The 11571-nt window shown below is 38.5% G+C and overlaps 3 protein-coding genes across 7 annotated transcripts in view; 2 read left to right on the top strand and 1 right to left on the bottom strand.

The window, feature by feature from the left end:
* Positions 1–413: 413 nt before the first annotated feature.
* On the bottom strand, positions 414–4008 carry polr2eb (RNA polymerase II, I and III subunit E, b). The gene is made up of 8 exons (XM_029429727.1): positions 3803–4008; positions 2726–2900; positions 2408–2523; positions 2159–2239; positions 1994–2052; positions 1688–1766; positions 873–945; positions 414–579 (listed from the first exon to the last, which is right to left on the bottom strand). Exons 1-7 carry the CDS (start codon positions 3857–3859, stop codon positions 880–882), a joined length of 633 nt encoding a protein of 210 aa, XP_029285587.1. The 5' UTR covers positions 3860–4008; the 3' UTR covers positions 414–579; positions 873–879.
* Positions 4009–4196: 188 nt separating this feature from the next.
* gpx4a (glutathione peroxidase 4a) lies at positions 4197–7977 on the top strand. Of its 3 annotated transcripts, none has more exons than XM_029428969.1 (7): positions 4197–4339; positions 6092–6186; positions 6287–6431; positions 6565–6716; positions 6847–6871; positions 7129–7188; positions 7649–7977. In XM_029428969.1, exons 1-7 carry the CDS (start codon positions 4274–4276, stop codon positions 7679–7681), a joined length of 576 nt encoding a protein of 191 aa, XP_029284829.1. In that variant the 5' UTR covers positions 4197–4273; the 3' UTR covers positions 7682–7977. The 3 variants fall into 3 exon arrangements, with proteins under 3 accessions (XP_029284829.1, XP_029284828.1, XP_029284831.1); XM_029428968.1 differs by having other exon boundaries at positions 4209–4366; XM_029428971.1 differs by lacking the exon at positions 4197–4339 and adding an exon at positions 5419–5786.
* A 1296-nt stretch (positions 7978–9273) lies between these two features.
* Positions 9274–11571, top strand: part of pip5k1ca (phosphatidylinositol-4-phosphate 5-kinase, type I, gamma a) — a 43554-nt gene continuing 41256 nt past the window's right edge. The window contains exon 1 of one of the 3 annotated variants that reach the window (XM_029428966.1): positions 9274–9844. In XM_029428966.1, coding sequence (XP_029284826.1) covers positions 9712–9844 — 133 coding nt within the window. In that variant the 5' untranslated portion in view covers positions 9274–9711. The remainder of the gene's footprint in view (positions 9845–11571) is intronic. The other 2 variants (XM_029428965.1, XM_029428967.1) reach the window with 2 other exon arrangements.

Raw genomic sequence — 11571 nt, 5'->3', positions numbered from 1 at the left:
AAAATGAAGGGAAACATTTGGAGTGGTCATTATTTATGTTATTATGCTGTGCTCTTATTGGTCCGGCCCACTTGAGATCAAACTGACACCCCTGATCTACAGCCTTGTTTGTGTATTTTACAGGTTGAAGTAAAGACAAATGGGGAACTGTTAAATAAAGTTGACCAGGAACAAAACACCCGAATGAGGGCAGTTACTACCACTGATACTGGGGAGGGCACTAAAGGAACAGTTTACTGCAGTGGGTGGAGGATTTTAGCTGTGACATGTGAGGCACAGTAAGCAGGACAGTTCTAAGAGCTACAGCAGCTGCAGCATGGCTTTCAAAAGGAAAAAGAAGGTAGGCATCTTAAACCTTTACAGCATGATGTAGATAGAGTTGTGTTCATGTGATAAATTGTGAGAGAACAAAATTTGAATCTTTTTGGAATACTTTATTTTACAAAATCGGTAATTACAAGGAAAAACTACAATTTAAACAAATGAAAAGCAGAAGGATCATCCATGGATGAGAAATTAAAGATGTAACATCGTCACTTTCCTTCAATGGTCCTCCAAAATGTTGATCCATACGACTAGCTGGAAAAATACAACATGCAAAGTACGTTTTATTTAAAGTAGCTGTACACTTGTTGTCCATACACACTGCTGATGACGTCTGACTCCGTGGGAGATCTTAGTGTGGCGACCTCCCGTAAATCCCATAGCAACAAATGTGTAATCTTTAAATGTTTATGCTATACAAAAACTAATTACAATAATTCATTAAACAAAGTTCACCCTGTGCAAGAGTATGCACTTAATCACCGAATGGATTATGGATTGTCTCGACCTTTCATAACAAACTGCTCATTTCTCCATAACACACTCACCTTTCTGTCACTGCACCAGTCTGTATGTGATGTACCGCCCAGCTGTTTCACTAGATCTGATGATCTTTACTACCTGGAAAAGTGGAAGAAAATATCAGAATATTCGACTGGACTGGGATTACTGTGTGGACTGAAAACTGACCACACGTTTCATGTTTCTTGTATTTGCAAGTACAAGTTCATTTAAAGTACAGATGCTATCACACGTTACATGCAAATAACTTCTGTGTGTTAAAAACAAATTGTAATAGTCCCCCAAGGAGGCTATGTTTTCAGTTTGGTTTGTTTGTCTGTCAGAAGGATAAACCAATACCCCCATTTTAATGAAACTTGGTGGAAGGGTGTAGCATGGGCAAAGGAAGAACCAGATTCGAATCACGGGGCGGATAAAAGTATTATTTGTCAGTTATAGAAACCATGGCGCTCTGAGTGCCCTTCTAGTTACAACATGCGTCCAAAGAGGTAACCTCTGGGATGTGTCTTATTTTAGTTTTGGCCACTATTCCTATCAGTAGTAAAAACATTCTATTTACCAAGTTTTTTGCTGAGATTTGGAAACTCGCACCATTTATACAGCAAAGTCCTAATAAGACCGACATTGTAATGAACCAGAATTATCATTTAAATGTATTTTAAACATCCTGTCTTGTAACAAGTAATGGCTCTGAAAATCAGTTTGAGTTATCACACTCCTTTACTGAAAAGCAATTTATCAGGAGGACCGACCCAAGATTAAACACACAGCAGCATGCAGCCATGAAATTATGATAATGTTATGCATTATCATAATTAGAAGCGGCTTATTGATGCATTACCTGTCCTCTCTTCAAGCCAAAGTAGCGAGCCACTGGGTCCCCAGCCTGGATCCTCGGCAACTGACTTTCCTTTAATTTGCTGAGGGAAAATTGTTAAGAAAGGAGAACAGATCCATATTTTCACGAGGAGTTGAGTCTCCTAAAGACACTAAATACAGCTTGATTGTGGTCTTTAAACAAATCAACTATTTTATAATTTATTACAAATAGTAAGTACTCTGAAGATGGCCACGTGCATTTTCTGCAGGCAAATCTGATTTAAACATTGTTCAATTCATTTACTCTTAACAGAGTGTGTAAGGATACTATCTTGCCAGAAGTTCACTCACTTCCTCTTTCGTCATAACAATGTGCTCTGGAACAAGCTGAAACACAAAAAACAATCAAAAACAAAAATGTAATTCTACATCTGAGGCAGAGTCTGTAAGATCATTTTATTAAATACAGTGGATTCATCCGTGTGTTGTTTACCTCATGCTCCGTGATGTTAATCAGCAGCTCCTGTTGTAGAAACTGTTCCAATATGTATTTGGGTGCCATGTCCACTAGAGACTGTAAGGAGACATTTCATTAAATATGTTTACAAAGAGAGCAGAAAGAAAGTGAAACAATAAGAAGATAGTGCACAGCATAATTACAAGAGATGTTCAGAAATTATATGCTTTAACTTGTTCCTATAAATGTCTGTGTTGGTTTATTAAATATAATGTAGGTGTTTACCTGTTTGGCCGATGGTGTCATGCCCATCTGAACAACAATGATGGCTCGTGTGATGTTCTCCTCCTGCATCCTCTGACAGTACATCTTAATCGTCTTGATTCCCACCTTGGGCTCCTCTGAAAAGTGAAGAAAAGGATGAATTTATGATATTACTCAGTTGCATGTTTCATAGGCATAACCTTAAAATTCAAGGCTCAACACCTTTTCGCTCACCATTAAAGATTATATACTGGCCTCATCTGTAGATCCAAGAAAAGTTGTGTATTTTTTATAAAGGACTGTTAGCCACATAGTATTTAATAATAGTTATTGACCTACCAGGAAAGAAAATAAACATCTGGTCGGTGGGGTCATCGTTGTGTGCCACCAGCACAGTGAGGTCTGTGCGTCTGGGGCGACCCTCGCTGGGCTTGTCTCCAAACTGACTCTTGAACTCGTCCAGTGTCTGGTCCAACTCGTCCTGTGTCACCAGGTAGCCTCGGTCATGGCACAGCTGAGGGTGTAAAGATGAGACCATAAAGTCAGTGAGTGTACTGGACAAACCATAATGTTTAAAAAGCAAACTAGATCTTAGGGTAACACAGGACTTATTTTACACCTATTCACCTCCAGAAAATGTTGCTCAATAGCTCAAACCCCTGTTATAAATGTAAAGCACACAAAAGCACAGATATTCACTTGTTCTGGTCATGTGATCGCACTTGATCGGTCCATTCTGTGATCCAGGAGGTTACCGGTAAATGGTTTATATTGTCTTCTTTGTTTTACCGGTTTAACAATACTACACCAAATCTCTGTTAATACTTTTATTATTTCCCCTAGAGGAACTGACATATGATCTCAATCATTAATCTGACTAATTCTGGAAACCCCTTGCATTCTTTCTACAGAGACTCTGACTCGCTTGTATCTGGAAAGCAATGGTTGATTATTTCATCTGCATGCATGTGCTATTTATGTATTTACAGTCATATTCCTATACTTTTTCTTTCTTTCCTTCTCTTTGAATTTGATTTATTGTTGTTGGTTCGGGGAGTTAGTTTTGTATGTTATTTTCTGTTGTTGTTGATGTCGAATTGTGTGTATGCGTTTGTTAAAATTAAAAAAAAATATTCAATAGGCAGTTTCAGATTTGTGAAACCTTTATGCAAATGCACTGTTTTTATACATCTGGACTTCAGTCCGGGATAATGGCATTTGTATTGTTTTTGCAGGCATACTAGTTCTTCGTGAAAGACTCAGCTAACTTGTTGTGCAAAACACAAATGGCAGTTTATCAGGGCTGTTGTTAAATAACACTGATAAAATCAACAAAACCCCAATTGTATATGCAACATTACATACCGGAAACGCTGGTTTAGCTAAGCTACATGCTAAGTTATCAAGCTAACGCACCTGCATGATGGTTTTACGAATCTTCCATAGCCTGTATGTTTCCTCTTCGTCATCCATACTGTCTCAAATACTGTCTCTTGCTTAAGATTTAATCAATTGTTATTTAATATTTGTTAAATTATCACTTTTGCTCCTTTGGGCCAGACACGCGACGCACGTTACAGTTTACCGACGCGATCTGATGACGTAGACGCTGAGTGGTCTTGTGTGGGTGGAGCTTTGACAAAAGACTACGTTTGTAATCCTTTTTTAAATGTTATTATCTGTGAAATAATAAATATACAATCATAATTATTATAATTATAACAAACGTGATAATAATTATAATAATAATAATAATAATAATATTGTGTTGTTTGAATAATTGTTTTGACCTACCTATTTCCGCTTAAGGTTCACAACAAACTGCGGGGCGGAGCCTGCAGCTAGAAAGTAGCTTTTGGGATAAATGTGTCCTTTCGTATAACAAAAATGAGGCCGCTATTTGTTATTTTGACATTTGGGGTTCTGGTGAGCAGTGGCGTACTACTGGCGATGGTACTGTACTTTGTTTTATCCCCAACGGTAACGTAACTATCCGGTTATTGGTATGTGTGGTGTGTGCGTGCTCCTGTGATTTCTTATCTGCATATAACGGTGATGTCAGCCTATTATCGACGGAGGTACCGACCGCTGTCTTCCAAATTTCTAATTGCATATGATCAATAATGATTGTTATATTTGGCGTATAGTTGCTGTCTGTAGCCTATATGTACAATATTGCAGACTACTGCTCCTCGTGGCTTTGCATAACATGACCTGCTGTTTTTCATACAGTACATCAACATTCTTTGGTGATTATAAAAACGATTGTTAAACAGGTGCACTGTGCACTTTAGTATGCACCTACATATTACTTAATTGAGGGTGTTGGAGTGTATAAAATAGTACAAAGGTTTGTTTGTAACATTGGATGTTTCTGCAGCACTCCAGCTGCTGGTATCAGCTGATAGGCTTATCAGTCTGTGCAATACAGCAACATGCACAGTCATTGTTGAACACAAGGTCGTTGTCCGTTACAGCTGAAAGTTTATTATACAAGCAATAGAAATTCATTTTTAGCTTACCAGCGAAACATCAGCAAAACATATTTCATTTGTAATTTTTTATTAATATATTATTTTGGCTACTTAGTTGTATATTTTGAATCATACAGTAAATTATCTGTAAAAGATTTATGGAATAAGGGTGTATAAAGTGTACCATGAAGCATGATTCCCACGTATACTTGCTAAAGAATTGTGAAATAATCTTTTAAAATGTTTGCCCAACCATTCACTCTCACTCTCGTGGTTCTTCTGTTATTCTGGAGAAGTACATGGGCAGGTACACAGCTCTTTTTTTTAAATAAACAGATTATTTTGTAAATTGTAAACACCAACTCTCTTGTTTTGCCAGAGTATTATTATTTTGTAGAATGAACATGTTTTAAGCTCAGCCTTTGTGACCTTTCTGTAAGGGTGAGATTTAGGAGGTTATGTGTACTGATGTAAAAAATATTCTGATATTAAGCTTGTTACATAATGAGTTTATTATTATTGTTGCCCTTTACCCTGGCCACATGAGGCTCAACCTCACATGGTCTGAAGTGTTGCTCTTCTGTGTAACTAACTTTCTTGATGAGGTTGTGATAATGTTGTGGACTGTGGACCACAGTTTGTCTGCCTGTCTGATGTGGATTCAGAGTCATCAGCAGAGAGGGACCTATTGGAGACTCACAGCTTATCAATTGTGTTAATAATCAGCTGTCCCTTTGTTATGAGGACACTGGATCGTGTGCTCTCTCTCAGTAGGGGGATTGTGGTTTGACAGAGAGGTTGTAGTTGAAGCCACTTAGGGTTTTTACAGATTTGATTGCTTTCTGCCTTCAGAGGACCTTACTGAAGGGCAATCATGCGCTCGATAGGGTCCGCCTGTCCTTTTCTCTGTCCTGCTGCAGGCTATGGTAACTTGCTTTTGGACAATGTCAGATTTCTATTGAACTGAGTTGTTCATAATTACATGTGATTTTTATTTTAATGTGTTAGCCTATTTATTTCATGTTATATTTGTACATATGTTTTAAAGGTTTGCACACAGAAGAGATTTAACCCTTTTTACTCTCTTTTAAAAGGTAGATTTTCAGGGGAAATGCCTAAATCGATGCTATATGTACTGGAACAAATGCCTTGTTATCTAATATTCATTAAGCAGGATCAAAGGGCATTTTCAAAGTAAGCTCCCTTCACTCAAGTTTTTTCTCTCTTACAGTCTGCTCCAACAGAGGACTGGCAGACGGCAACGTCTATTTATGACTTCTCGGCGACAGATATTGATGGGAATCTGGTTTCCCTAGAAAAATACAGGTAAACCTATCTATTGCATTTTTTCTCCCTAAATGTTCTGCAGCATCCCATTAACCTACCATCACTGAAACATTATGTATGTGTCTCTTTGTATTTTCAGGGGCAATGTTGTCATCATCACCAATGTTGCCTCTAAATGAGGTAAAGCCCCAATAAACTACTCTCAGTTTGCGGAAATGCACGTCCAATACGCTGAGAGAGGTTTAAGCATCCTCGCCTTCCCTTCGAACCAGTTTGGGAACCAGGTACAAAACACACATATGTTTTATTAGAGCATAACGCTAGAACATGCATTATTACACAAGCTTGCGTTATCCATCTTGGGGCTTGAATAGTGCTAACCAAATATTATTTCTCTCACCTTGTTTTACTTTGAAGGAGCCCGGCACAGAAGCTCAGATCAAGCAGTTTGCCAGTTCCTACAACGCTCAGTTTGACATGTTCAGTAAGATCGATGTGAACGGGGCCACCGCTCATCCTTTGTGGAAGTGGCTGAAAAACCAGCCCAACGGGAAAGGCTTCTTGGGAAAGTAAGTGGTGATATTATAACAGGTATATTGATAATGACATGATGCTTATCTACAAACTGGTAAATATGCTTTTGATTGAATTACTGTCAGTGACTATTTTCTAATATATGATTTGTTTTCATTCCTGCAGTAGCATCAAGTGGAATTACACCAAGGTAAATATTTGTTTTATTCAGTCATCTATTATTATTATTATATATTTAGACTTCTCCAGGGTTGATACAACTTGCAATTACTAATTTATTTGTGTAATGCTAAACAGATGCCCTTTCTCTAGTGTTTACTTTTATGAGGGTACAGAATACGTCCTGGAAGAAGTCTGTAAAAAAGTGTTTTGTTCCAAGTTCTAAAATGTCTTGGTTCAGAAATATTCGCTGTATTTGAGTTTTCTCTTTCTCCTCTTCCTCTCCAGTTTTTGATCAACAGAGAGGGTCAGGTGGTGAAGAGATATGGTCCCCTGGATGATCCAAGTGTATGTACAACCATTTCACTTGCCACATATACTATAGTATTGTATATAGCTTGAGTGCAGCACACTTTGTTCAGCTTTTTATTTATTTCCTTCCAATATGGCCGTGTTATTATTTGGTGACACTGGGAAGAGCTTTTCTGTCCATTTGCTGTCACTATGTGAAACCCGCCATATATAACATTGTGTACATAAAAAAGGGTTCTTCTGTTGCATTGTGAATATGAATAAGTTAAAGCAAATACGTCGAATGAGTGAGAGAGGACATTCTTTTGGATTTAACATGAATTGACCTTTCATACAAAGTGACATTATCTTGAGTTCATAACTCACAAGAACAGTGAAAGATGCGCATGTTACTATAGCTGTAACTTCACATACTATGTGTATATTTGGTCTCTCTAGGTGTTAATATACTTTCTATAGGAATAGATGTCAACTTCTACTCTTGCTTTCTTTCCAGGTGGTGGAGAAGGATCTGTCCCCATACTTGTAAACGCCTAATGGATGATCGATGCCTCACTTACTGATACTCCATCCTGTTGGCTCCTTTCTCCGCCTCTCCAAGCACCAGTGGTTATAGTTTACGTCCATCTCAGACCAGTGACGGTCTGTTCATAAACCTGCATGGCGGGCAGAGCAGACCTGATGAAAATGGCGTGCAAACCTCCTGAGATGACTAAACTTGCATTCATTTGGTTCTCTGGAGAGAAGGAGAAAGGAGCCTCCATTAGTAGATTAATGTGTCGCATTGTTTTCAGAATAAATTGCACTAAAATGTTGTTCTAATGATTTCTTTGTAATGTTTGTCTGTCAGGAAAACATTGGCATTTGTCAAATTATATTATATCATATTAGATTGGCTTGCTTGTAGAATAGATGTGTTTTGTCCTGAGCTATCTTTCATTCTGTATAATGGAAATGGTGAAAAAAAGACAGAAAAATCCATTTCTGTCATACTGAAAAATGCAAGAGTGTCAGAAAACCTTTTATGAATGAGCGCTAGAGCTTAAAATGAAACTCAGATACATTTTTCGGGGTAGAAAAATGAACGATATCACAGTTTTATCTTTTGGACATTGAATTCATAGTGCAGCAACTCAATACTTAGATGACAGGCACAGTTATGATACATTTAGGTACGAATTCTAGTCTTCTATGTTCCCACACAGTAGATATGGTTGTAGAGACACAGATTTAACATTTAGACTATCCCATACAAACTATAATTGCATATACAGTAAATGAAAACAATATCTAAACATTGCTTTTGGCAGTAGCCTGGATCAGTGGTTCAGAAACATTAAAGGAGTTACTAGATTATTTTAGGGGTTGAGATGAGTTTTCTCTTCTTTATATTTGTCTTGTGAAACACTGTATAGTTTAACATCTTCAGGCCACTAAGAGTAATTCAAATTAAACAATGTGAGAAGGGAAAATCACTAAACTGCTCACAACTCATGGACATGTGGGACAAACTATCTCGTCAACTGGTCTAGATTAGACTAAACTCATCCTTTCAAATTCAAAGCATTATAAAGCCATACAAGTATATATATTACAAGATTACAGGAGGAATACATGTTTTTCCCTGAACCAAAAATACAGATACCTGTCGATAATTCTATATTGGGCTATGCTGAAGGTATGGAAGGTTTAGCCTAGAAACAGGTAAACATGTGTTGTTAGTGTTTTTTTATATACAATAATGGTTGAAGAAAACTGCATGTTGGTATTATGAAGAGATTAGAATAGAATAAAGTTTATTGTCTATTCGAGGTCTTTAGTGTCACCCTGGCCTGGGGGGAGCAACTCAAATTTAGGGGGGAAGGGATGTGTTTTGTTATTGATGATTAACAGGGCTTTTGTGTTTACAATTATGCTGTAGAGATCATCTAATGGCTTTTGTTGGCAGCCTTCTATCTTCCCTGCTATCTTAACAATCATGGTCAGCTTGTTTCTATTTACTAAAGGCAAGTCCCTTACCAGACAGAGATATAAAAAAACAGGGTTGCTCTTTATCAGGCTGACTTTTTTTCTAAAACGTCAATATTGACCCCTTCGATCTCCTAACTAAAAACAGTCTCTGACTAACATTATCTATAACACTCAGTTTGTTATATGTGTGTGTTCCCGATGATTTCATCAGTTCAAATTGACCTCTGCATGTTATTCAGACTCAGAAGAAGTCACGCTGAGCTCCTGGCTGCAGTTCCTTCAGCCTCCTACAGAGGGAGCCACAGTGTCCGGCACAAAACCCACGCAGCAGCAGCAGCAGCAGCAGTAGTAGCAGCAGCACAGTAACAAGTGCGGTGCAGTCGACCTGAGAGGAGCGGACGCTGTACCGCCGTCGTGAGGAAAACACCGCACAGATGAAGGGACCGTCGCGGATAACTGTCACATATTCTTCCATTTGATTATTGCTACATATCAAACAACCCATCCCTCCTTCCTCGCACCGGGATCGCGCCGTCGCTGTGGGTCTTTCTTTCGGAGGGCTTGCCTGTTTTTCCTCCGGGAGGCTGAATGGAAGCAGCAGCCGAGGGAGCGGTCGGGCTGTCGGAGGCCAGGGACGGGAGCCCGCTATCCGGGGACGCAGCATCCGATGATGGGGACACGGTCGTTGGAGTCAGCTACGGCATGGACGCCTCAGACATGGGTACTTTATCACCTTTTGAATTGAACTCTATCTGTCTGTCTTGAATATTTATTTCATTACCCTGACATCCATTTTTCATCTACTGTGACTAGAAAGTCCCGACTCATCTTTGCTAGCAAGGAATCGGTAAAGCTAACGTTAAGCTAGTAGCTAACTTAACGTTAGCTTAATGGATGTGTGAAGCATGTAAAGTTAGATACTAACGTTATACTGTATATCTCTTTGTGACTGTATAATGTGTATAGTAAATTCACGTAGGTACAGTCGTGTCTAGTCAGCAACACAACAAACCATGAATCGATATATGAAAAGGTAATATGATATGTACAGTAGTATTAACTGTAAATATTTCTAATTAATTGCTTGACATATAGAAAGAGCCAGGGGTGTAGCTAGGATTTATGTCCACCTTCTCCCTAGGAACTCCCTTTTCCATCTTATGGCACCTACAATGATCACCACCTGTCACAAATACAGGCCTGTAGACAAATATGAACATCACATATGATTTTTCTGTAACATAAAAAAAAGCTTCAATTTGGATTTACCATTTGCCACCATCTTGGCATTTTACTGAAGCCAGAAAATCCACATTTCTGCTAGAAGGAGGGCTGATGAACAGACAGCAGCCCCCATGGCCAGCTGTGACAGGCTGAATCACTTAGCAATTGGACCAGACATTGTTTCTTTTTTTACACACATATACCTCTTTCTCAGCAGACATTTTTATATGTCATATTAGGAAAAACACAGCTGTTACTAATAACAGAAACAATGGCTCTATTCCTATATAAAGTGGCAAAAGACACGTTTTTTGATTTAACATATCATTATGAGGTAAATGTTGATTGCATAAAGTAATGGTTATAGATTAATGACACCATCAGCATTTAGATTGGTTCTTTATAAGCTTAGCTGTCACCGAGTACAATCTTGCGGGAAAATTAAGGCTTGATTGATTTACGACACAAAGGAAGTGCGTCAACCATTGCACAGCCAAAACAGGAAGCTGCAATACCACTTGGGATAGCTACCGGTAGCTATCCCAAGTGGTATTGAATTGTCATAACTAACTCCATAATGCTGTGGAGAAAGGTCTGGCTCCACCCATTTTCATCCTGATATAGGGGAAAAAATGTTCTGACTTGTTCGTATTAATTTAAACCAATCACAAGCACAGGATGCAGGGATGGTGCGCTTGCAAAACGGTAACGTAACTGAAGGGGAGGAGAATGCCGCGTGAAATATGCGGCCAATGGCAGGCTTATACATCTACATCTACATCCAGTGAGTCCGGCTAATTCCCAGTAACCAAATAGTGCCAATGTGACTTCTTTTGCAGTTAGTAGTGGAAATGGTGGACGGTGGAATAACCAAAGTAACTGTGAAAAAACTAAATGCAGTGTGTCCTGTGTTGTCGGTAGTTGCTCTGAGGAACACGGAAAGCAATCCAGTTGTCTCTGCAGCAGCAGCGCCAACAAGAATACTACTTATAAATAGGGTTGTAAGGGTTTTACTGATGGTTATTGACGGTTATCATACCGTGTATATTTTCTTATCTACTGTATAAAAGAAAGAGTGTGTGTGAGTATAGACAGACAGTCAGTACAGTACATGTTAATTGTTAATAATCATAGGACATTATTTTGAAAGCTCACAGCTGATGCTATTTTAATAGTTCATTTAACATGCTATAGTGCTGCTAACATTACATATTATAGTTGCGT

The sequence above is a fragment of the Cottoperca gobio genome, chromosome 4 (assembly GCF_900634415.1).
Source record: "Cottoperca gobio chromosome 4, fCotGob3.1, whole genome shotgun sequence".
Lineage (NCBI taxonomy): Eukaryota > Metazoa > Chordata > Actinopteri > Perciformes > Bovichtidae > Cottoperca > Cottoperca gobio.
This window is presented reverse-complemented; position numbering and strand designations above follow the sequence as displayed.